Raw genomic sequence first — 27,470 nt, forward strand, 5'->3', positions numbered from 1 at the left:
GAGCTCAGCTTGAAAAGAAGTGTAACAGTAGGATGAAAATTTGTAATAGCAGGAATTGCTAATGCAGTGCAAAGAGCAGTGGCCAACACCAGGTTTTGACAAGCCAGAGATCATCTTGCTGGAGCCACAACCACTGCAGAGACCAGAGAGGGCACCAATTCCCCTGGGAGCTGCCAGCAGACTGCAGCCAACTGCTGGGCTGGCATTTTGGGGTGCTGGACGGCGGACAAGGCAGGACCAGCCATGGATTCCAAACTTGCTTTCCCATAAGGGGCAACATGCTTGTACTCCATATATCCTCGTGTGCGTTTCTCTGGATGGGGAGATACTCAAACTTTTGGGAGTTACTTATAGAAAGATGTTCAGAAATTTTAACCTGCTTATTAATGGTTTCTTTAATTTTGATTAATCTGTAGTATTGATCCTACATACCTACTTCACCTATTGTCAGTCAATTACATGTCATTAATAAATCAGTAAACTGCTTCAGTATTGTAAATGCAGCAGCTTTTCCCCTTGACAACCTACGCATTCTAAACAATCTACACATTAAGATCACACATTGTAGAAGAGACTCAAGCACCTGAAAAACTGTACTCACGTAGTATGATCGGTTAATGGGCAGTGCTGCTCTTCCTCTGGGTAGAGATTTGCTCCTCTTCCAAGTTGCCACTTGAATGTCTTTGTGATAAGTATGGAATAATTTCCTGACATCTGTTCCAAGGCTGGTTGATACCATCCACACAGCTCTTTATCTTCAAAGTCACAGACTTCCGTAACTTTAGAGATCAACAGTGATTACTCATGTTTATACAAAAATTGAAAATCTTTGACTCATGTTACAACCCAAAAAGCACCATGGAAATAAAAAAGATTCAATTTATAGTATCTGTGGATACTAACACATTACTAACATGCAAAGTTTTTTCCTTTCAGACAAAACATGAATTTTATATTTTCTCCTCTATAAGACAGATTCCAATTCTGGGAATATACCAATTCCTTTGCACCTCAGTATCTACCTTCATGTGAGTTGTGACCAGCTTTCAGGTAATTCTAATAATCTGTCATGTAAAATACATGGAATTTCCTGTAAAATTAATCAGCCAAGATCTGTGAACTGCTGTATGGCTCTGTCTCCAGTCCTGTTGACTGATAACATAAGGAAATCATTGTAAATTGTCTACAAAGTCCATGACTATAACTTTAACCCCCCCCCAAAACAAACAAACAAACAAACAAAAAAACCCACCAAAAACCAAAAAACAAAAAAACCCACCAAAACAGATTTCAAGCAGTCCTCACAAAACTTGAAAGTTACATAAAAATGTATATATTTAGTATTGGTATCATATACTCTATTGTTGTCTTACTAAAAAACCATGCAGTTGCCTTCCAAAGAGTTTTTGCTTCCTAAGTATCAAAGTGAGCTCACTACTGACCCTACTTAGGGTAAAGAAACCTTTTTTATTTTCCATTTCTGCTGTGAATATTTATTCTCCAGCACATGGTCCAAGTTGAGTCTAGTCACTCTCCAGAACTTTGTAACAGATTATTACACTTAAGTTTAAGTGACTGCAATGAGACGTATGCAAGGGAAACAAGAATTTATTTTAACCCATAAACCCATAAAAATGCTGCATCAAGAAACCATGGTTTGTTGGTAGAATGTGCCTGATATTTCCTTCCTTGAAGGCTAAAAATGGTAAAGAGAGAGTGAGTTTTGATTTATAGGCTGTATATCCTCACTAAGAAGCAAAGTGCTGCCAGTGTGATCTCATGGGTTGCCCATATGAAGATTTATGATGTTTCCTGAGAATGATGAGTTGCATTAAATGCTTATTCCTCTTTTTAACATGCTCTCTAAACATTATACTTAAAGTGCCTCTGAGAAAGATATCACCTTCCTGTGATCATATTTCTGTTTCAGCCTGGACGTTTTTAAGTCCTAGTTCAGCATTGTCATTTAAGTGATAAATTCCCATCTAAGTGATAGGAGACCTCAGATCGAGCAAATATGTAAAGGTGTAACCTCCACAGTATTTATCTTGCTTAGAATAAAAAGATGTATTGTAAGATAATGTTCAGAAGGGAGAAATATTCAGAGGGCTCTGCATTTATGTTTCAGGGCAAGATTTCAGTGGCTGGTGTTTTTTCACACTATAGGAAAATACTGTGGCACTTAAACATCAGATTCACTTCTTCCAGTTATTTCCACGTAGGAAATAGACACAGGGAGGGAATGATACTTATTTTCACTGAGCCCTCAGCCCTGAGAGAGGTGACTGATTTCCCTTCACAATGTGTAATGAATTCAGAGTTTTATTTTCAGTGACAATGGTTTTGCTTGCAAAGGCTGGAGAGGTCACTGTCTCTAGATGTCTGTCCTCCTCATTAACTGGCTTTGGCAATTTCGAGCACTGTTCTTTGACGCAAAAGGAAGTAATTAACAGCTTCTAAAATGCTACAGTGTGAACTGCTGCAACTCAGAAGCAATCAACAATTGTCTTAGATGTTCATGGGTGTCATGTGTGGACCTTGTACATTGTCCCCCCTTACAGTTTTCCTTTAGACTATCAGAGCTTTGCAGGCTGGAACTCACTTCTGTGTGGAGTAGGCTGAATTTCACAATTATTGCTGATGCTGAAACAATTTTTATATAAAAAATCCCAACAGCCACCCAACCAAACAAAACCCATACTCATTGAAGTAGTTAAGAAGTGGATACTGTTCTCACAGATGTCCACCACAAAGATGAAACTCTAAAGTTTTTCTCTCTTCCAGTCTGGACTAGTGAGCATTTCAAGAAAATATGCTCACTTAAAATTGTCATGTATGGTTACCAATCATTAGGGAACTGAGGATTCCTTCCCCTACCACATTTCAGTAGTAACTTGAAATGTTGAGTCTGAATCAGAAGGCAGAAAGTGCATTATATCACACATGATGAGTAAAATGTTGCTACATTCCTGGGGAAAAACACATTAAAATAGAATCTAGGTGCTAATACCAAATCGTGCAATGTGTTTAAGACCCACAAAGTAGCAAGGTAACAAAGAACATGATTTGATCCACTCACCACAAGCTGATTCATCAGACTCATCAGAGCAGTCAGGTCTGAAATCGCACTTCTGGATCATCTGGATGCAGTGGCCAGAGGCTCGACACACAAACTCTTTCTCTGTGCAGTTGTTCATGGGGAGCGTGGCAGGAACTGAAGTTCCTGATGTAGTTGTAGAAATAGTGGGCAAGTCTCCTTTGAAAAAGGAGCCAAAGGGATGTTGAGCACCTGGACTGAGGCATTCCAGCTTCATAATGATTTCTCCCTTTGCCACTGCCCCCCTTTTCCAGGATATGGCTTTACTGGAATCGTGCCTGGACAGTTGAATGACTGAAATGCTGTTCAGCAGAAGCTGAATTGGAGCTTTCCCCAGTGGAAAGCACTGGTTTTGTCACACTATCCATACAATCTTTGACACTTGCAGGATTTACACCTCTTTCCAGTCTTTCAAATTTGAATTAACCCAGTGAGTAATTTCAAAAAACAGGTGCCAACACTCACACAGCAATCACAGAAACTGATTTTGCCTGTGCACCAAGGCTAACAGATTATTCAGATGATAATGGGTTCTTCAACATGTTGATTACTACAAGGGACTGTGGAAATTACTATGTAACCTTCTTACCTTGTAAATTTATTGCTGAAAAAAATTATTTTCTCATTAGAGAAATGATTCTGAGGTCACCACCTTGTTCCACCACCTCCTTTATATTTCATTCAAACTCATTACCACTTCTTGCAAATCAATTGTCTTTTTTTGTCCTCCTATTCTTTACTATGCACCTTTCTTCAAGCCTACTCTCTTTTCTTGAAAACCTTTGCTATTCTTGTCTAAAAAAGGAATTTCCATTATAAAACTCCTTTTTAAAATTTAATAATTTATGAAATTATTAGCTGTAGCGCACAATGCAGCTGAGCAATACACCTGAGTTAATTAAAAAGTGTGTGTGAAGACTTTTCCTATTAAATGTGTCTGGGATAGCAAGGATTTTTGTTTTTAATCCCTGACAGCTGGAGCACTAATACTGATAATAAATTATCCATTTTTATTTTGAAGGGTAGAAAGCAAATATATGAAATTAAATAAATTCTTTTCCAGTCAAATGAATGATACTCTCAAAATGTCCTAACACTCAAGGAAAAAATTTACGAGAAGGAATGTTTTGAAGTAAGAATTATATGAATTGATAAATTTATCCACAACTCAGAATAACAGCAAGGACATTATTGGTCAGAAATTTTTAAGTACAAATGGCACATTTTGGGCTCTGCCTGATACACTGAAATGGAGGAAGAACTTTTGAATAACCAGAGCCTTCACAACACCTGAAAAGAAAGGAGGATCTGATACTTCTTCTATTTTGAAACAATTTAGTTTCTATACTTTATTGAATACCATTTTGTCCAGAGCAAGCGTCACTGAATAGCCTTTGGTCAGGGCATTTAAATACTGTGCTGAAGCAGTACATTCATGATTCAAAAGATTCAACATCTTTCATGTTTCTTATTAGAGACTTTGCCACCAAGCTGCCAAGCCCACCTCTCCCTGTCAGTGTTTGGTCACTTAAAGTGGACCTAGAGCAATTGGGCAGTGCTTGATTCCAGTGTGCAGGGACAGGGGAACTCTGCTTTTTCAACCTGATCCTACCGGTGTTAAATTTGGTGGAACATGCCATAGTTGTCTATTTTGCAGGCTATTCCCACAGTCTCTTTAACTGCTTTTTTTGCTGTTGGAATATTTTTATGGCATGGAGGAGATAAAACAAGAACAAGACCCTAGGCTGTTTCAAAAATTGCTCTCAATTTTAAAATTATACAGAACACAAAACCTGATTCTTGTCCACCATTATACTTCAGTATTTTCAATTTATCTTTCCACACACAATGAAGATTTTTTCTTAGTTATGAACTTTGAAATTCTGACCCTCTATATTTTCCAATTTCTTATTTAGTATTAAAGTTTTCTTCATAACTAATTTGAAATTATTTATGGATTTTCTGATTAGTTATTTTAAGATTTTATTCCCTGAATATAAGGCACAATCCATTAACTATTTACAAAAAGCCTTCACATCCAAAATATTATAATAACTGCTTCACCCTGTATAAATATGGTAAAACACTAGATAATTATCTGCAAAAGAAACACCATACACAGTTGATATTCCTCATAGAACTAATTATATCTATGACATTTTTGGAGCAGCAGAACAAAATGCATCTGCACTAGGATGTTTTAGAGTAAGTGCTAGGATACTAATATTCAGGCATTGTTTTAAGTTGTTTGCTGCTCTACAGCCCTGTCATGACTTTGGAGCAACTGTCCCACCATATATAACCTGCACTGCCTGCTGCAGCCAACAGTAGCCCACTTAAAATCTGTTCTGTGGTGAGCTCCACATCCTGAGTCTGGTGCCTTGAATACACGTTTGGGATATAATATTTTACAATTCTGTAGAGATTATTCTACCCTTGGTAACAATCACTTTTGACAGTAGGCTTCTCTATCACCTGAACTATTTGTGTGCTGTCACATGAGAGCAATTGGCACAGTAAGTACATTAAGAATTATTATGGGGAGGTGGAAAGCTGTATCAAACTGAATTGGCAGAATGAAGTTCAGTTCCTTCACACACAGCTAAGCTTCTTCTACCTTCTAGGAGTCAAGATCTAAAATACTATGGAAGCTGCATTTTTCTTCCTAAGGACCTCTTTTGGACCTTAAATGCACACCAGAACGTATTTTGTCCTGATGCCTGGATATGAGAGTCTGAGGAGCAGGGAAATAAGTCTGGATTTCCTGACTCACATTTTTTAACTTCATTTTTGCTTTTCTAGTAACAATATTAACAAACAACAGCAATGAATCAGCTCACAGCTTGGAGATGTGCATTTCAATTCTTACCATTGTAAAGAGTACAGCCCAGAAAAGACACATCATCAAGTCCAATGTCTCCGGTGAAACCATCTCCTACGATACCTTTCACCAAAATCTAGAAAAACAAGGATTACAAAAGCATTTTTCAGTGTATAGTAGACTTCCACTTCTCATTAAATATTTCCTATTAATTGATAGAAGAGTCATGTGCCATGTTTCTCACTTAAAATGAAATTAAATTTATTCTGGGGGATACAGTCTATTCAATGACAATTTATGAAAGCGATTATCAGGTTTCACTGGTGGTCACATTAATCACAGAGAACCATAACAGAATGATTGGCTTCACAGTGGTGTAAATTCACTGAAATATCACTGTGATATAAAATGATGGCAAGACATTATCGTAAGTGGCATATTATGATTACCTCCTTTGGTACTTATTGCAATAACATTAATCATGCTAAATATAGTACCATTCATGTAAAAAAATTATAGACTCATACAAATTTCAGTATGATGAAAACAATTAGGCAGGTAAGAAATGAGCTATGGAACCTTTTAAAGAAAAATATTCTACTGCTTCATTAGACCTGTCAATGCTGTATTTGTTTCATTATTTTTTACTGCCAGAGAATAGGAGAAGTTGGTGTTTGTGAAATACTCTCTGGAAGACTAAATAAACCTCCTCTCTTCTGTCTGTTGCTGAGTGATAAATGTCTAGCAGGTGATTAGTGAGAGATTTGATAAGAGTACTCTTAGTTCAACTAAATAATAAACCCCAATGTATAAAAATAATAACGCCTTCTCAAATCACACACTTTTTGAAAAAAGATGTTTTTGCTGATCCAACAGAGTTCAAAAACTGTTATTTCTTTGCCATTGTTTTAAATCCTTATTTTATATGCTACATACACATTCAGTTTCAGAAATGCTGTATAAAATTTCTAATGTTTTTTTTTCAGATTTTTCCTCACTTAAGTAAAAAATTCCTACACATTAATGAAGGATAAATAGTGGCAAATATATGATGGTTCTGCTTCAGAGTACTGTTAGTTCTACTATTTTTGTTGTAATTTATTTATAAAGAAAGGTTATTTTGAACAAAAACCATTTTTCATATGATATGTACAGAGACCTTTTAAACATTACACTTGAAATTTATTATCCTGTAACAGGAGGGAAAAATACTTAAATGATGCAAGGAATGGTCTTAACCCCATAAAAGTAAAAGAATAATATCAGTCTAAATATGTTAACACTGACAAATTTGTTTCTGCTGTTTTGAAGTTGCATGTGAATTGTGGATTTATTACTGATGCTGACATCACCAGAGTAAATAAAAATGATTACACTTCATTTATAAATTATGTCCATTAAACAAAATAAATGAGTATGCTAAAAGAAGACAGGTAAATGTCCCCTACTATGGATATGCTCCAGATGGGCCATTTTAGCACAAAATATATTTCATGTGAACGACAACAATAAATGACAGCATTGCTTTTTATTGCTCCTACAGCAGTATGGGATTCTTATTTTCCCCTCAGGATACCCACAAATATTCCTTACAATATTACCCCAGGCTTTTGGGTATTTTAGATTAAAAGGGACAATGCTACAGTACTGGTACCAATAGCAATAAAATAGTTATGAATGGGAAACAGGACAAACAAAAACATCTACTATTTGGAAAAGCCACGCAAGGAAATTTCCAAAATTACAAATCTCCTTCCATGGTAATGTTGACTGGCAAACACACAGCAGTTTAAATATAATTTTCAATTTGTTTTCAAAGTATGAACGATTATCTACCTGCAATTAATTACTTACTTATTGATTAACTCAAATTTAGAAAAAGAGGCAGTGAGTTAGCTTAATTACACTGCTACTACTAAGATAAACCCAAATACCCTTACAACTACAGTAACTTTCCATAGGATTGGTTTGGGCACTTCTGGATGTCACTGCAGGATGTGCAAGGAGCTTCAGTCTCCAAATCTACCTGTGCCCATGTCCCAGTCCTGACAGACACACGGGCTGAGGACATCCTTATCCAACATCATCCACCCATGTTTCCTTTAAGAGAGCTGCAGTCTTGCACCTTAAGCAAGAATATGTTTTTAAAAGGATTAAAAATATTCAAAGTTAGAAGTGACAGGACACAGTTCTCTAGGAGGAATTTAATTCAGAATACCCTTATACTGATTATCATTATGATTGTGTTGTTTAAAATCTCCCCACCCACTTTTTTTTTTTTTTACATTTATCTATGCACCAGGGAAGCCTGATACTTTGAAATATAGCATGAACTCATTAACAACACAAAAAGTGTAATAGTGGCATAGGTATACACTTAAAACTGAAAATAAGACAAATTTCTGAGTTTAGAGCCTCAATGCATAGTCTCTCTGCAGCTGTGGTTAAACTTTGACCACTTTAATTAATTTGACAGATGTAATTCTGCAAACTTCATAAGATATTATAAAGCAATCTCAGAAATTCATCTGCTGTGAAACTCAGTGCACATCGCATTTGTTACTTGAATAAGAATAAATAGTTCCCAATTTCATGTTTTTAGAAGCCTAAGAACGGACTCAATGAAATCTATAAAGGTATCAAAAGTACTTGACATAAAGAAAAGAGGGGAAAAAACCCAATTCCATGAAAGCAAACTGCATTAGAATGACATTCTGTATACATAAAAAGAATGCTCCCTTAAGATTTTGAACAAAATAGGCTTTTGAATAGTGAAGTGATGTCAGGACAAGTCTTAATAGAGGAATTACAATGGATAATATTGTTCTGTACAAATGCTCAATTTTTACAGTGATGCTCATTTCTGTCAATAGCCAATTCCCACTGAAGGTTACCAAAGTAAAATCTTAATTTCTATACAAGCATAGTTTAAGATAGAATGGAATAATTTCAAATACTGTGGTGCATTCAAAATTCTGAAGATTTTCAAATGTCTAGAAAATAGTGATATTACTTCCAATGTATTCAACTTGTAATTTAGATAAACAGTAACTCAGTTTTGTTACAGGAGATGTGAACAGGGTATTTAGTGATTTTTATTTCTAGTTAGAGCATGGTAATTTAGATTAGGTTTCTATGATGATTTCTGGCAAGAAAGCATTTTATTTGGTTTGAATAGGAAAAAAAAAGCCACACAAATAACTGACAAAACATTTTTCCATAAAAAATTTTGTTGTAACTTACTAAAAGTAAAGTCCTCCACATTTCACTGCATATCTCTGATGTAAACTACCCCTATTTTTTAATGCTAGGGATGAATAAAGAAAATTGTATAATAACTTTGCATCACAAAAGCAATAAATTCCTTATGAGGTGATGGAACTTTTGTAATTACAGACAAAGGTCAAGCCAGAGAATGAAGCTTCAAAGCATCTTCTTTGTTAAAATATTTTCATCCAATGATCAAAGTCATGTCATAAGTCTTCACTGTAGAATAATTTTTTCAAGAACGCATGAACATATTCCTATAATAATTTCTCAAGAAGTACATTAAAATCGAAACTATTTCCAAGAAAACACAATTCTTTCAGAAAAGGTTTAATTCAAAAAAAGAGAAACTTAGAATTGATCTTGAATTTTTGAGTAGGTTTTAATTCACATCAAATAAGATATTGACGGCTTTGCTGAGTCCCAGCATGTTGATTTATTCCTCCTTGGCTCTGTTTCTCTGCTTCCTCAGTTGTCATTACAGGAGTAGGCACTGTGGATTTGAGATTATTCCCTCAATCTCTCATTTAGGTGTCCACCAGTTGCATTCTGTTTACATGGCACTGACCTGTTCCACTGAACCTTCTGCAAAACAGTTTGTCTTAGGGAAAAAATAAAGGATGCCTGGGTTGTCACAGTCTGTTTCAGCTTTCCCTCTCTTGGGGGAATGATTTAGGCAATCAGAGCCATTATGTGCTGCACGGAACCCAATCACAAGTGGAGACCTGCCATCAGCTTCTGGAGAGATTATCAACATTGGGTGGGTCAGCACATCACTTAAATCATACCCACTGAAAAGCTCAAGATCACACTGCCCTTCTTCAAAGCTCATCAGCCCCTTTTTTTCATGACCATTGAAAATGATTTGGAAATTAATGCCTCCAGACTTCAAAAGTTGAAATAAAGTCCTTTCACACAGGTGTCCAAATGAATTGTTACCAGCATTCTTAAGGTTACACACATCAAATATGAAAAATCTTCTGTCAAATATTTGATGTTTTACAGTGCTTGGTTTTACAAGATACTGAGAAACACTAGTTCTAGTTCAGTAAAGCACTTTATCACACTTTGCTATAAGCTTGTGAACCCTCCTGCTGATTTATGATGTTTTTCACAGCATTTCTCTAAAGTGCAGGGATGAATCACATTTCTATCCTGTTTTAGACTATTCAATAATATTGGAGGAATTAATGACTTCATATTCTAGGAGTCTTTACTTTCCTGTATTAAGGTCACAAAACTTCATTCAAGAGAAAAGATCCTGTTGTCACTCTGTAATATTAGCACTGGAAGAATTATTGCAGAAGTACTATATTGTCAGTGCCTAAAAATTTCTGAGATTCTAGGTTTTTAAAACAACATGTTTAGCCTGCCCATTTGAGAAACATCTATATAGCAATTGCAATTATAAAACTATATTTAAAATACCTTAAGTTCATCGTTAATTTTGACTTAATCTACAAGGATATACAACGTCTGCTTTCTTTTCTCCCAAACACAGCTTTCCTCAGATTTTATATGTAAAAAATAAAACAAACAAACAAGCAAACAAACAAACCCCAGGATTCTGGCTGAGTTACTATATCAAATACCTGGGACTTATGGTTCTAAAAGAAGTGTCCCACATTGACCAGGATGACTTGTTATGACCTGAGTATTTCTGTCCCTCCCTTTTGTACAGTCGAGCATACCAAGATATAAAGGGCTGCACAAAGACATCTTCACATGTCTGTATAGGGAAGTCTGCACTGGGCTGAACAAATAGACTTTATCTGATCCATGCAGTGCTTGCTGCAAAGGCAATTCTTCCATGCTGAGATAAGGAGCATCCTAAGAGGAGGCGCTCACTGGTTTCTTCTCAATGCTTGTGAAAGCACTTGTGGTAATAAACAGTCAATTATCTGTTCAGCAGCAAATGCTAATGAGCAAAGGGATCACTATTAGACCTTCTGCCTAATGATGTGAACCTTTTCTGACCCAAATGATTTTTCCTGACTTAGTAATATGGAGTTGCTGCTCCTACATCCATGCATATGGCCTTAACCTCCCAAAGTAAGGAAACAATAACATAGAGATATCACCAGAACATGTGGGTTGACATGAAATCCTGTCCTCATTACAGTTAATGAGAGTTTTGACATATACTTCAGTGGGAGTAGATTTCTACATTGTTCCTTAATTCTGATATAAGCATACTTAATAAATAGAAATTTTTGAAAAAACAGATTGCAAAAAAATATTTTTAAAACTCTCTGCTTTATATAAGGCAATTTCTTTCCTCTGTGGAAGAAAATTTAATTAAATCTTCAACAAAGTACAGCTTTCCTGTGATCTTCCTGTTATATTTTCAAAGATATTGATATTCCTAGATCCAGTTATATTTTCTAGATCCAATTAAGCCATGAGATAAACATCACTACCATTTTCCTTCTCCTTGTAAAGTCATCCAAGTTTTATTTTCCTGTTGAGCAGTTGCTGATAAGTAATATAGTAATATCAATAGGAAATGTGAAACAATACTCTTAATTTTCAGGGAAACATAACTCCTCTCTTACATGATGCCCCTTGAATGCAAATGGCCCAACAGTCTCTCAGTGGGCTGTGGGTTCTGAAAGATGGTGAAAACTTTTCATTACTTCAGGTTTTCCATATTTAAAACGAGCAGAACTTGACAGTTCAGTAGAGAATAGAAAGAGTATTTTTACTTTATGTGATTTCCATTGAGCAGCCTGCATGTAAATATGGACAAAAAAGGTAAAAAGTTCTCACCCCAGCCCCCTTCTTTTCTCCCCTCTCAAGAAAAATTGCAAGGAAATGACAGACATGAAATTAAGAATATAATTGTCACTGGAAAAGGTATTATTAAAGGTAGATTAGAAATTCTCATTCCTGGTCCCCTATGTGCACATGTTGTGACTTGATGACATCATGACAGGTTTTCCACAGCATATCAATAAAACAACAGCACAAAGAATAAATTGTTTGTATTTTTAGAGTGGATTATATCTTTAGTATTCTGATAGCACTGGACAAAGGGCCACTATCTTTCCCTAAGACCTGAACTAAGCCCACAAAATTTTCTCTGAAGGTTTATCCAATGTATTTTCCTGATTCCTCATGTGATCATCTTGTTTTCACAGTTTTCTATGTTGAGAAATCCATTTATCAAAAATGGCAAAACCATTGTTTAGGATGGACTTTTAAAAAAACTCACACTACTTATTTTTCAAATACACAGCATTGTACCACACACATTTTCAGCATGAAAATTGTCTGTATTTCACTTCACACTGTAGGTATTGAATGGTCTTCGCTATCAACGCAAAGTTCACCACCAACCATCAAATCTTAAGGTTGTTTTTCCACCCCTTCTCACAAGTGCCTTGGTTCCCATGTTGTCCAATTTATGTGTATATTGTTTCTGACCTAGACTGTGGACTAGTTAGGAAACCAGAGCATGAACTCCCCAAGCTAGAGCCTATACAAGCTCTGCATGAAATATGAACATGAGGTTGAGATGAGATATGTCATCTTTTGCTCCTGGCCCTCTACAGCCCCTTGAGGCAGTCCCTTGAGGATGGGGCATGGTGGAGAGTTTAGGACCTACAAGTGCGAGAAGTAGAGCTGCCCTACCAAAAGGCATTGTCACTTCAACAGGACAGACTTGGACTAATCCACACAATTCGGCCTGACAGAGCAATCTCTGGCACAGTTTAGATACCCTGAAACTGTCTCTGCACATCATACCTGCCAGGACACATTCTAAAAAGGCATGAGTGTTAAGTACAGATATGATAACACTTTTTTTGGGTTTGAGTATGTGGTTATTGTTTTTGGTCAGTTGGTTGGTTGGTCTTTTTCCTTTTTTCTTTAAATAACTTGAAAGATTGTGTAGGCTTTGCCCTGGGCTTAATATAAAAAGTGTGGCCAGCCAGACAAGGGGGTGATTCTGCCACTCTGTCCACCATGGTGAGCCCACACCTGGAGTACCACATCCAGCTCTGGATTCCCCAGCATGAGAACACCATGGACCTGTAAGAGTAGGTCTAGGGGAGGGCCACAAAAACTGGTCAGAGCAATGGAACACTTCTGCTATGAAGACATTATGAAAGATTTCAATTTAGAGAAAGGAAGGATATGTGGAGACCTTACGGCAGCATTTCAATACTTAAAGCTGGCTCATAAGAGAGATGAAGAGAGACTTTTTTCCAAGACTTATACTGACAGGACAAGGGGCAATGATTTTAAATTGAAGGAGAAGAGATTTAGATTGGACATGAAGAAGTACATTTTTTACAATGATGGTGAGAAGTGTGCTGGTCAGGTTGGATGAGAATTTAAGCAACTTTTTATCTGGTACAAGATGTCTCTTCCCATTCCAGTGCATTTGGATATTTAAAGGTCCATATTAGCCAATTAATAAAAACTTGCTTGTGTAGGTCTGCCTGAAACTACAGGCTGTACAATGCCACAGTGAAAACAAAATGAGAATAATTACTGTAAGCAGACCAGAAACCAACAGCACAATGTAAAAAACACAGAGTATTGTGCAATATGCAAAGAGGTATCAGGGATGAAAGAAGGCAACATACAGATCAGAAACAAAGAAGAATAGTCAGAAAAAGACCTACTGAGATGCAGCAAATGTGTCTAGATATTCATTTATTTGAAGTACTATTGGAGGAGCAAGGTGGAACAAAAGCAAATGGCAACATTTAAAGGACAGGGAAAAAAATTTAAAAAAAGGAGAATTCCTGAATACTAATCTCAGCAGATTATTTGGGGAAGTTCAAAGGAGAAGAGTAGGAGAAGGAAGATGAGGAGTGATAAATTGAAAATTGAAACTGAAGCTCTTTTTTGAGTGGAAATCCATGCTCTCTAAATCTTTGTGTGGAAATTACTAGCAGGGAATAGGTCAAAAGCAATAACATAAAAATGATCACAAGTAGGTATTAGACACGTAATAAATGTCTTAGAGAAGTCCTTGATAAGTTCAGAGCGGCTTCAGCATCAGATTTTAATGAAAAATATGTATCTGACCAACTAAACATTAACAAACTCCTACTGGTATGTCAAAACACGCTGAAATGAGGCCCTGAAGAAGGAAGCAGGTAGACAATCAAATCAAGGCAGAAGGCTAACAACACTTGACAATAACAAACCTGGTTCAACAAGGGCGAAAGCGACTGCAGAAAATCTGAAATCACAGCTAGAATATCAAAAAGAGTGAGCCTCCCAAGGCACCAAGAGCTCAGTGCAGCAGAGTGCCTCACAGTGTGAGCACAGATGTGCAGTGGCAAGGTTGGCTGTCCACAGCTCAGTGTGAGTCACCACGGGTGGCATCACCCCAGCAATGCCACATCCTGGCACACTGTGCTTCCACCCAGGCTCTTAGCAGTGTATGGCAGGTGCGAGGTTGCAGCCTCATTATTGTGCTTCTAGGCCTTAACTGACTTTGCTTCTGATAATTTTCCAAGTTACTTATTGACTTCATTTGCAGTTTCTTGCACACAAAACATGTGTACAAGACTTGTGTATACACAAAACATGTGTACAAGACTTGTGTATGCACAAAACATGTATACAAAACTCATTTATCACCAATGAACTATAAAACAGGCCTGTGGCATTCACATTCTCTGAAAAAGTTCCCTCGCACAGGATTTTTCTCCTGGGAAGCTGAGAAGCCTCAGAGAAAAGGAAAATAATCCTTATCTCATTTGCTTCTCCTCTGTTTTGCTCATGTGGAATGTGTTTGGAGATTGTTTACCCAGAGGTGAGTGTTTCATTGGATTCTGGTGTGAGTTGCTTTGACTCTTGGCCAATCAGGGTCTTTGTGTTGAGACTCTGGAAAGAGCAATGAGTTTTCATTATTATCTTTTTAGCATTGAGTAAGTATCCTTTCTGTATTCTTTAGTATAGTTTAGTATAGTATTTTTAATATAAAATAGTATCATAAAGTAATAAATTGGCCTTCTGAGAACATGAAGTCAGATTCATCATTCCTTCCTTCATCTGGGGGCAACGCAAATACGATACAGGCCATCCTAAAATACTATTTCCTTTTTCTTGAATTGTGTTACATTACGATTTCATAGAATACCTCTCTTGTCTCCATTCAGAAAAATCACTAATGATCTTTCTCTATGAAGCTTTTTTAACACTGTTGATTAGATGTTTCTCTGCTAAATCTCAAGCAACTCTCTGAAAGGAACACAGTTTATCCAGTGCTCTAGAAAGGGTTAAACTTTTCAATATTTTTTTTTCCCAGTTTAATGTTCCAAAAGTAAGGGTAAATACACAATTACTTTGATTTGGTTTTTTTCTTCCTGTTCTTTCCACACTAGGAAATAATACTTCTCCTTGGGACAATATAGAGTAACGCACACTCTTCCTGAGAAGTTGCAGGCAAAGAAGTTTGGTTAAGTTTGATTAGCTACATGTTCTGGAATTCACCCGTATAAGTCCAGAATTTTAACCTGATGCTTATCAATTAATAACTAGACAAGACTGAAAATTCACATAAGTCCACAAAACTATCATTGTTACAAACCCTATTAAAATATTCTCTCTGAGGGGCTGTAAAATTGAATACAAAATCTAAAATTTTTAATTTCCATAATTCTAAAGCTTGTTATGTAGGAAATGAAATTGTATTCTTACATAAAAGATATTATAGCTAACAAAGAAGACTAGTGAGTCATTATCTTGTCTTAAATTGGCAAAAGGGGTATTTAGTTTACTATAAGTTTCCCTCTACTAATAATTTATGAAATATAATTAATTATCACCACTAGAAGTGCATGAAAGAAAAACACTACATTCTGAAACCTCAAAATTTGCCCCAGCAGACACTTTTTGTTTGAAGCAGAACCCCAAACCACTATAAAAATAGTTTTTAAACTGGAATTACACCAAAATTTCTATTTACCTTTAGAATTCTGAGTTTTTCATTACAGAAATAGCTGGTGGGGTGAGGGTGTTGATCAGTCCTCCCTTCCCTCAGAAAAGTAATTGCAAGAAACAGCAAGAATGGCAGAAATAACTGAAGGGTGATTTTTGTGATGCCATTTCACTTATTGCAGAGCAGATCATCAGAAGCCCCAAAGAACAGCTGCAATCTCATCTCACTGAGGAGTGAGAGGGAAGAGTAGAGGGTGAAAAAGCAGAACAGCCTATGTGACATATCCCAACCAGCTCCGTACCCTAAGTACGACTTTCAGCACTTCCTATCTCTCTTGAGAAGACGAATGGCAAGAGCTTGGATGTAAAAGATGTATGCTCACTACATATGTATTTGATATGAAACTGATATGTCACTCATAACAAAAACATAATACAAGTACCCGTATATTAAAAAAAATTAATTAGCACAACAGATATAAAAGAATAGTTGGAGAAAGAATGTTGTTTTATATTTGTGTTCACAGGACATAGTCCTATTCTATATTCATAGAAACTGCATCATTCTAATTTTCAATCAATATTCCATTACTTCCTAAGTTAATACTTAATTGATAAAAAGATTAAAATTATTATAGTTTATTTTTTGTTTACTTTTCTTAACCACTTGTAAAATAGGAAATTGTCAAATGCATTTTATATCTACTTAATTGCAACGTTATTTTGCATTATTTATTTTCTTCTGATTTTGGTCCTTATTTTTCACACTTAAATGGAGAAACTTTTATATTTGAAGGGACAAGTAAGGTTTTACATATGATACTTCGAATACTAAAATTTTTAGTAATGAAATCAAATATAGCAGTAATAGTTAACCATGGACTTAAACATTGTACTTGCATTTTTAAATTTCATAAGAGTCTATGAAGAAAAATGCAAAACTGACCTTTATAAAATCATCACAAAATGATGATAGACTCCCTAATGTACTACTTACACTTGGCAGTATCAAAGATGTATAACCATCTTTGTTTACAGAGATAAATGTATAATCTGCATGAGAAAAAAAGGGAATAACTGTACTGGGATAAAGATAATGATTCTTTTTTTAATATGTTCTGCAATATTGTAAAGTTGCCCTAGGTCTCTTAAGACAGGCATGATAGGTATGTGATTTCTATCATGACAAAAAGGAGACTACAGTACCCAAAAGGATTGAGATATAGAATTTTGCCATTTTTCACATATCATCATTTCCTTTTCTGTATCATCAGAAATATGAAAAAATAGAGCAAGCTAAGAGAGTAAATTTTTTAAAAATGTTAAAATAGAACCTTTGCACCTTTTTCTGAGCAAAAACTATTTCAGATATGATTATTCCAAAGAAGATAAAAGCAAACACTATTCATCATCAATATGAGTAGGCTATCATAGACAGAATTTTGTTTTTCTACCGTTTCAAGTATTTATCTAGGAAAGACATGTAAGTAAACTTCTCAGGATGAAAATAAATGCAGAACAAGTAAAGAGACAAGGACACTCAACAGTGGGGTTTTTTTCATGCTGAAACAAGTATCCTGTAGAATTAAAATGAATAGTTTATAAGAAATTCATTTTAACTTGAATTTTTCCAATTAAAATTTTTGTATAACTTCTTGCAGATAATATCATTTGCAGAGGAAGAGAAACTCTAGATCAATAAAGCTGCAAAAATTTTATAAGCATGTGTATTTGGGACTATTTTTTATACTTCTCAATAGTAGTAGTTGACAGAGGTGCTTAATTTTGTCTTAGAAAACTGCATTCCTTTTGTTTAAGTAGTTTAGCTCTGAATTTACCTTTTCCTCCTCTAGCTACTCCCATTGTTCTCAATGGTGTCACATCTAACACTTTGTTGTAAAACATCTGATGGAATAGCAACAAATGTCATCATGGTTTAATGGCAGCCACAACAAAGCTTTCTTGACAAAATTAAGATTCTGAGGCTTATTGGGAGTGGGAATGAGCCAAGGGACTCTGCTCTTGCCTTTGGGTTTCTGCCAGGGCATTCAATTAAAGGGCCTAGAGTTTCATACCTATAGAGTTCAAAACTTTCAAAAAAGAATTTGACTTTCAAGAGGGCCTCAAATGCCTTTTTTTGCTGCTTTGAATTTTTGGCTGACAGTTCCTCCTTTTCCTAGCAGTTGGCACAATTGTTCATATACTCCCAAAGCTGGCTTCTCATGCTTAGCAAATAAACTGAAAATGTGAGTTGGAGGGATTTATTATTTATAGTGATTATTTCTCTTACTGGGGTCAACAAACGATCTATTTACATAGGGCAGAAAGAGGAAGAGGACACATCTCAGATATGTGGTTATCTCACACATTTAGAAGAGAAAATACAAAATGAAGGTCTGACTGACAAAGACTTGGACAATCTTTGGTCCTAGGGTCTAACATTTTCTATTCACTAGGAATCTCTGAAAATCCTGTAAGAGCTGACAAGATGCTCTGGTTAGAGACAGAGAAGATTATGAAGCCAAGATTTGTATTTTGATCAAAAAAATATTTAAAAGTTCTATCTTTATTTAGACTAGTTAGTTTTTAGGCTTTAATGAAAAAAATCCATTCTCAAGTGAATCTAAACACTTCATTTGAAGCATTGAGGTGAACTACAAGATTTAAGCATGTGGTGTGAAAGCAGTGAAACCCTAAATTTATGGGATATTGGGAACACAGTATAGTAAATGTAGAAGGTACAGCTTTAATACTTTTACACAGCCTGGAGACAGCCTAAAACCAACTGAGAGGCAGTTCTAGTGCACATCTCAGCAGAAATACTTCAAATATAGTGTATTTAAGTACTATACACTTAAAAGAACGTTTGGAAAGAGAAAGACAGATTGGAAAGCAATCAGCACTTGGCAACACAGTAGAAACAGAGCGCAACTTGCTCTCTTCAATACTCCTGAGCAAACTCCATTATAAGATACACAATACGCAATGAACATCAGATCTTGATCTCTTTCTTCAGAACAATCAAACTTATACCTCACACCCCTCAAAAATGACTATGAGAAATCAAAATAGATCAAAATAATATCTTTGAAATTCCCTGCACAGAACTATGAAAGTATAACAGAAAACCCTATAACAATAACATGTGAAAAACATTTCAATTACTGAATAGACCTTCCTAACTCTCAGGAGGTCAAATACAGGACAGGGAGGTTTACAGCTGTTCAGATAAACCACTAAACAGGGAAGGGAAGGGAAGGGAAGGGAAGGGAAGGGAGGGAAGGAAGGGAAGGGAAGGGAAGGGAAGGGAAGGGAAGGGAAGGGAAGGGAAGGGAAGGGAAGGAAGGGAAGGGAAGGAAGGAAGGGAAGGGAAGGGAAGGGAAGGGAAGGGAAGGGAAGGGAAGGGAAGGGAAGGGAAGGGAAGGGAAGGGAAGGGAAGGGAGGGAAGGGGAAGGGAAGGGAAGGGAAGGGAAGGGAAGGGAAGGGAAGGGAAGGGAAGGGAAGGGAAGGGAAGGGAAGGAGGCTTTGATAGCATTATGTTTATATGCCTTTATATTTTTACAAAAGGTCTTGGCAGAAAATGAACACACTCCTTCCATGTGCCTCTTTGCATCCACAGTATTATTAATGCCTTTTCCTCCAAAGAGGATATAATTTCTCTTTACTTAAAATTAGTGTTTGGGAAATAATAATGAACAATCTAAAGAAAAAAATGCACGGTATCAGATTTAAAAGGAAGGTGGAAGAGGTTTCTTTTTTATAATATGGCATGGGAGGAAAGGAGAATGGTAATTTTAGGACCAGTTGACAATCGAGTGGACCAATGTCTCCTCTAATAACGCTGCAGAATATCCCAACTGGAATAAAAAGACCGCACACAGTTAAATAATATATACAATATTTAAAAGAGGAAAATATAAGTAAAGATTTATAGCTGTAACTTATTTCAATCGTATATTTCTCTAAAAAATTTTTGACTCTTAGTCTAACCTGGCAGCCAAACGTTTTGTATTGATGTAATTTCAGGTATTATATAATTAAAAGTTAATTGTAGCCCTTTCAAAGTTAGGTGAAGCAGAGGATATTTTTTTGAACAGAATTAACAATCAAACTATTTCGTAGTAGATTTGGATAAGATTTTTTTCACCAAATCCTTGAAAAAACAAACTAGTATCCATTTTAAAAACACATATTCAAAATATTAAAATTAAGTGGTATAAAGTGGGAAAAGTCAATATAACCACAAGAACAAAAATATTTTACATATTTCCTCAAAAAACCCTACAAACATATTTTGAAGCAAAAGTGATCAAACAGTTACAAATAGCTTTGAGATTGTGCAGTTATTTATATACTCTCAGTGCTTTATGACGCAGGAAATAAACACTTCAGAACTTAGAAGGATCATACCTGAAATGGCTTAGAACTGCTGATGAAGAGTGTCTGCCTGATCCATCTGTTTTCTTGATTTCCAAACTTGTACCACAAGAGCCATCCCTTAGCATTGCTCACAGTTCTTTGGAAGACTGACAGCTTATAAACTTCTTTTCCAAACATATGATAATGGAAGCGGAAAGCACAGGTTCCATGGGCAGAAGGGTTGAAGAGAGGACTGAGCAGAACTGCTTTATCCTGGAACTGGCGTGGCTCAGAGGACTCCAGGTACAGGTAGTGTCCTCTGGCTGTGCCTGTCGTGTGGTCCTTCAATGGGCCTGTGTTGACTGTGGGCGTTGGACCCTGTATTCTGATCCAGTCAAAGTCATCCTCCACATCCTGCTCCCAATTGCACAGCCCATTTTCAAAGTCACACTGAAGGTCAGGGTCTGAAACGTAAAGAGAACAGACCGTCAAAAATAAAAAAGCAGTATCAAAAGGGGATGGGGGTTTAATTTTTTTTTCTTACCCTTGCAAATATTTATTTCCAATTTATACCTGTCAAATTGTACTTAATTTATTGAATAAACATAACTGTGAGTAAAAGTATCCGTGTTATTAATTTTATGTATTATTAAAATTAAAGACTGTAAACTTCTTTAACTGAAAGTGAACAGATCAAAGGAGTTAAAATTGAGGTTAATTGAATGAAATAAACCACACTGTACTGTATTGTAGGTACGTGTGATAAATGATCTAATGTATTTTTGCTTGGCAGATGTAGTCCTAAAAACACATTGGGGTTTAGATCTTTATTATCCTCAATAATATTAACATGATAATTTTACCAAGGCTAAATCAAAGACTTTATAACACAACTGCATTTTTTTATTTGACACCAAGGTAAAATGTATTGATTACTTCTAATATAAAACAAAAAAATGTGTCAGAAGTGGTGAACTTGCATTCCAACTTTGTATCTGCTTTTAATAAGCAGTAACTGACATTACAGCATTTTTTTAAAAATAAAGCTGTTTCATTTAATGGTGTTTAAAACTGCAACTCAAACCTCATCACAGACCTCAAAATGGGTTATAAATAAGCTAGGCATTTCTGCCAAGTAGAAAAACTAAGATAAGCTGGAAAGCCTTCACTTTCTTTTAAATTTACAGCAGTTTTAAGTTGATATTCAGCAATTATTGCCGCAGACTGATATCACCTCGAGCATGTAAGGTGCCCCCCATTCTCAAACTGATTGTGATTTGCATAATTCAGTTACCTCAGGAAGTGATAAAGCAAATGCTAGTTAATTTTGTTTTATATTAATGTTCTTGAGTTCTTAAAATTGATGAATGCATGCTTCAGGGAAAAAACCATCAACAGCACCCTTCAAGCACTCAAGGTGAATGTCAAAAATGGGAACAACTCACAGCCTCCCTCAGTACTTTCAAGTGCTTCCTTTGAAAGGGACAAACAGGTTCAGCATGGCTCCTATATCTTTAGTATAGATGTTTTAACTTTTTTTTTGATAGGAAGAATGTAGGTCCTAAGAAGAGTTAGGACACTCCTCTCAGTCCGTCAGTACATCAGTACTTGTGTCAGTAAAATCAAAGATGGCATCTTGACTTTACATCCTCCCTTTTAAAATAAACTTGTGACCAATGTTCATGTTTTACACAAGATTAAGAAATAGAGTGGCTTTGGATAAAGGAGATAGAATTCCATTTACCCTCAGTTTAACTCATCATAAGCACTTAAGATTAAAATTATCATTCTGGTCTATATCTAACTATACTGAATGGAATCATTACTGGCTGTAGCAATCCTGTGCTCTTTCAGCCCAGGGGTGAATTGGCAGGTCAAATTTTGTGTGGTGTTAGTAAGCAAGAGTGGAGAGTACTCACCACAGCTCTCTTCATCTGACCCATCCCCACAGTCATCAATGAGATCGCAGACCAACAAACTGTCAATACAAGCTTTTGTGTCTCTGCACCAGAAGTGATTTGGACCTTCACAACTTAATGCTGGAGGCGGGAGAGCACAGTTTTCAAATCTAATATCATCAATCGCTGAGACACCCTCATAAACACCCAGACTGATTTTATCAAGAGAAAATTGGAAAGGATGTGGAAGGCGTCCAAGCTGAATGACTGCCTTCAGCCACTGATTTCCCTCGCTGTAGTATGTCCTCCAAAGGACTGTAGGCTTTTTCAGCCCATCCACAAGCAATCGCAGCTCTGCTGCCCCAACTGACTCTCCGTAATTGTAATACCTAAAATGATAAAAATAAGAATGTTAAGTGGGCAAATGATGAAAATGTTACAATGACCTCTATCGTTTCTGTTGTATCTCTGCAATATATAGGAAGTCCACAGGGCCTGTAAGCCAATCCATTTTCTGAATGATGGTAGGATAGGCTGCTATATCAGTCTAGGCCTGGTCTCAAGAATTGAATATTTTGAAAGAAGAAGCATACTTCATTAAATTGAAACCCAGAACTGAAGAGTCACATTTGCTTTTATATTCAGCAACAAACACTGCTCACTCAGATGCATAATTTCTTTTTATAAATTTAATTCAGTACATGATTATAAAGTTTCAAGAAGGAAAAACAGAACACCTACTGAATGCATAAGTATGCTCTCTATCTATGTTAGTTTTTGTTAACATACTGCCTTCTAAGCCTTCAGCATTTAAAACTGACAAATACTTAGGTTGGCAATTGTACAACAAAACTCGGAGCAGAAGCACATATACAACCAACAACTTGTAATATCCAACTTCAAGACATGAATCTTGGATAAAAAGACAGTTCCACGTCCTATGGCAGATGTATTTGACATCACTGAGATAAACTGCACTTAATTGTTATTAAGGTCAGGCCAAACCTTTATTTAAACAGTGACACCAGTTTGGCCTTAGTAAACTATCAAAGCTATAGTAAATTATCAAAGCTATATTTTTTCTGTCTATCTTTGACAAGTTTGCACAAAGACTGAGACAAAACAATTACTGAAAATGTTTGTTTGGGTTTGATTGTTGATTTTAGTTGTGGGGTTTTGTTGGTTTGGTTTGGTTTTTTCTGTGTATATGAAAAAATAAGTGGAAGCAAAGAACCAATTCTCACACTGGAACTTCTACTTAATAATAATAAATTGGATAATCTAATTTTGAATACTCAAGGTGACTCAAGAACCTATTAGATTTTTCACAATGCCTTTCTTTTCTCAAAAAAAAATCACATTTTCAAATTATTTACCAAAGAACAAAGAATTAACCAAAGAATTGTTAGCAAAAGGACTGTAGTATTTGCCCATGTATATACAGGCACAATCCTTTACTATAACTTTGCTCAGAGCCTGACAATGTCACGTCCTGTTTCACTTTTCTGCAAGTGTTTCATCTGACATCTGTATTGTTCACAATGAAGACTATATGCTGACATAATAAAATGAAATAAATACTTCAGAGAAAGATGTATCTATTTCAAACTATAACTTCAATTTCAGTCCAAGAGAAGCAATGTGAGATAATCCAGGAATTTTAAATGTAAAGTATTTCATACCAAAAGGACAGTGTGCAATTTGATCCTGTTTGCCTGAATTTTGGGCTTTGTAGCCGAGCTATTTGTGAAATACTGTTGCTGGTCTTCAGAATGAACATAAAATGACCTGTTAAAATAAAACAAAAAAGCAACTCTTCAGCTCAAGAAATAAAGGGTTTATAAAGGTTTTTACAGCATTCATGGCCATCACTTAAAATCTGGCTATGAAGCAGGTTTATTTATTCCACTTCTCTGTTTCTAGGCCTGGCTTGTCTTACCTTCAGATTTGTTATAGGTGTGATCCCATGGAGGAGCTTGCTTCTGAAATGCAGGTGGAAGAGCGCTGCTGGAGCTTCTTACCCAGTCAAATTCATCTGCATCTATAGCTTCAAACCAGCCACAGCTCTCTCTTTCAAAGTCACACACAGCAGCTGGAGTAAGGAAAGAGACATTTCATTTCTATATACAACATCACCAAAAAAGCTTTGCAGCATGAAACGTAAATAAAATGTTTCGAATATGTCATGAATATTCTAGGAGTAAGTCTAGGAAAGGGGTGTGGAGAGGCAGAGTCGCTTTGTACCAGACATGAGGAACTTGCTTAGTAACAGCTGAGTAAAAGAGCAGCCTCAGAGGAGCAGCCAAGCCATGGCCATGTGCTCTGTTCTCAGTGAAACACATCCTTCTCTCTTGGGGTGCTCCAGCCAAAGCATTCAGAGCAGGCAAGGAGGTGCTGAAAACAAACCTCACAGTCCTCCTGGTATGGAGCAAGAGCATTGGGCACACAAAGCAGCCACAAACCTTCTGCAAGATCTGCTTTGTTGTGGGAGGCAGAAATTAAATCCCTCTTTTCCTAAATGCCAGCAACTATGTTAATAATAACAAAATCCTCCCTCTGTTCATAACTGGAATGGAGTTAAATATCAGGCATGAGTGAGAAACTATGATATTGGTAATCTCTGCAACACAAACTACTGAAGTGAAAAAGATCTAAAAAAGCATATACAGCTGCATTCTTCAATTCTTCAATTTAAAAAGCAGTGATATTTTAGATAATGTGTATATTACAAATACAGGGGGGGAAAAAGAGTGGAAGAGTGTAATTTATGAATGAATGTAAATAAACACAGGATCATGGAATGGTCTGGATTGGAAGGGACCTTAAAGATCTTTTAGTTACAGACCCCTTGCCATAGACAGGGACAGCTACCCCTAGACCAGGCTGCCCAGAGCCCCATCCAGCCTGGCCTGGAACACCTCCAGGGATGGGCTGTTCACAGCTTTTCTGGGCAACCTGTTCCAGTGACTCACAACTCCCTCAGTAAGGAATTCCTTTTCATCAGTTTTTTCTGTCTGGTATTTTATAAAAATTTTCATTAAATCACAAAATTATAATTTTTTTATTCCTGCAAATACAACAGGCTTTAAAGGGAAAATATTAAGGGAATTAAAGACTTTTAAGAAATAATTTATTAATCATATACATAGAATAAATAAAGCAAATATTCAGGCATGACTGCCAGAATTATTTTATAATTCTTATCACAGCTTTCAGTCATCATATTATGCTATGGCATAGTATGGTATGTAAAATATACACATATCAGAATCATATGAAGTCCCCTGAAGAATAAGATTACATTAGTGTTTAGTTATGGAAAGCATGGGAGGTTTTTTCCATTTGTTGTGTTTGATTTTGTTTGTTTTCCTCTTTAGAAACTATGTTACACTGGTTATACATACTTTTTAGAAATAATGAAAAATTACTAATGAGGCATATTAGTAATATTGATAGCTATATCTTCTAAAAAGAAAAGGGTTTGTAAATTATTGACAGTTGAAAGTCCACAGTTAGCTTAAAAAACAATCTACAAATCTGGAAGAACAAATAATGTTTAAGAGATCCAATAAAATATATGTTTTCTCTGCATATGGTGTATGTGGGACAGAAATGCCTATGATAAAATGATACAAATCAAATGTGACTAAAAAACAGAAGGAAGGAATTTTTTGACAGAAAGTTTTGATAGAATAAAATGAAGACAAAATATATCTGCAAATATTCAAGGACCTAAGCATGAGAGAAATTACTGAAAATTCCCAGAGAGAATATCATGAGAAGGGAATATGGACTGCTATTTTTGATTTGCTTTTTAGTCAATTGAAGAAACCATCACATATTCCCAGGAGAACAGCCACAAAGTATATGACAGACCTTGGACACAGATGGTTACACCAAATGAGGCAAATAAACAAGATAAAACTGTTAAGTCTGAGCCCAGACTTCTTGCATCTGTAACTTGTAACACAGACAAAACAGAGAAGAAAGGATTCACTAGACCATTTAGCTTAAGCATGGATGAGTACAGAGAGATAAAATAACCCTGAAACCTTCAACTAAATCTCAAACCAGCTATTTAACACCTAGGAAAAATACAAGCATACAGAAAGCTGGTAGAGCCTGGGTGAAATGCACTTGGATCTTGATGCTTGATAACACTTCAATTATCTAATTGTCTTGTCCCGTAACTTCTTTGACTGGCAGTTTAATTTCAGACAGATTATTCAGCAAAAAATCTCTAGATTGGGTACTTTTGTTTTTTCTCTCACAGTGAACACCACAGTCTAATCTGCCTTCTCTCTTAAGACTTTTGCTTTAGCTTTTCTCCTCTTTGCTCCTATTTGCTTTTCTTCCTTTTTTGTTTTTTGTTCTCACATACTGTGTATATACTCTAATCTCACATGAGCCTATGCACTCTGCCAGGCTGACTGCTCTTCATATGCTGATGAATTTATTGCTAGTGTTTCTTAAACTTGTTTTGTCATCCTTATTATGTTTTTACAATTAACCTAGCAAAATTTGTCATTTCTTCTATATTTTTAAATTAGAAAATACTTCAACCATTTGTTTGATGCTGTTTAACCCCTAGTGGTATCCAAATGTATGAATACATTTTTCTTTGCTGCCCCTTTCACCACCGTTTCTAGCATTTCTAGCGTTTCTTCCTCCCTAGTCAAGATGGAATCAGAGATCCTTGAGCATCACATTTCAGAGTGGTTTGCTTTGTGGATGCTTTGAGCAAGCTGCCTTTAAACCTTCAACACATTCAGTTTCCTCTGAGCTGACTTGTTACCACAAAACACTAGATTTCTTTTGGGCTCTTATGCAGAGTACTTTTCCCCTTCCTGTTTTGAGAAGTTTTATTCTAAGGCCTTCACAAATCAGACGTGCAGTTTCTCTGTTAGCTGAGTGATGTCTAACATGAACTTAATAAAGAGTCTTGCTCAAAACAGTATTTTAAAAACAATTGTTTAAGATATCAGCATTTCTTAAAGAATGGAAGTTCCTAAATCTCTACAACCCCCAAAATCTCTACTTGTCTTTCAGCTCATGTAAGTTTATACAGAATGCAAATAAAAAATGCAGGTGAAGAGATAACATCATCATTACTGGTTTATATTAT

At 36.0% G+C, this 27,470-nt stretch overlaps 1 protein-coding gene across 1 annotated transcript in view; it reads right to left on the bottom strand.

The window, feature by feature from the left end:
- The window catches only part of MALRD1 (MAM and LDL receptor class A domain containing 1), a 232,953-nt gene that overhangs the window by 154,410 nt on the left and 51,073 nt on the right, over positions 1–27,470 (bottom strand). Inside the window, exons 14-20 of the mRNA XM_064703173.1 lie at positions 24,285–24,437; positions 24,028–24,133; positions 22,367–22,734; positions 20,499–20,911; positions 5,967–6,054; positions 3,080–3,256; positions 602–779 (exon numbers count right to left, since the gene is read on the bottom strand). Of these exons, the coding sequence (XP_064559243.1) occupies positions 602–779; positions 3,080–3,256; positions 5,967–6,054; positions 20,499–20,911; positions 22,367–22,734; positions 24,028–24,133; positions 24,285–24,437 (1,483 nt within the window). The remainder of the gene's footprint in view (positions 1–601; positions 780–3,079; positions 3,257–5,966; positions 6,055–20,498; positions 20,912–22,366; positions 22,735–24,027; positions 24,134–24,284; positions 24,438–27,470) is intronic.

Source organism: Zonotrichia leucophrys, chromosome 2 (genome assembly GCF_028769735.1).
Source record: "Zonotrichia leucophrys gambelii isolate GWCS_2022_RI chromosome 2, RI_Zleu_2.0, whole genome shotgun sequence".
In the NCBI taxonomy this organism is placed as follows: Eukaryota; Metazoa; Chordata; class Aves; order Passeriformes; family Passerellidae; genus Zonotrichia; species Zonotrichia leucophrys.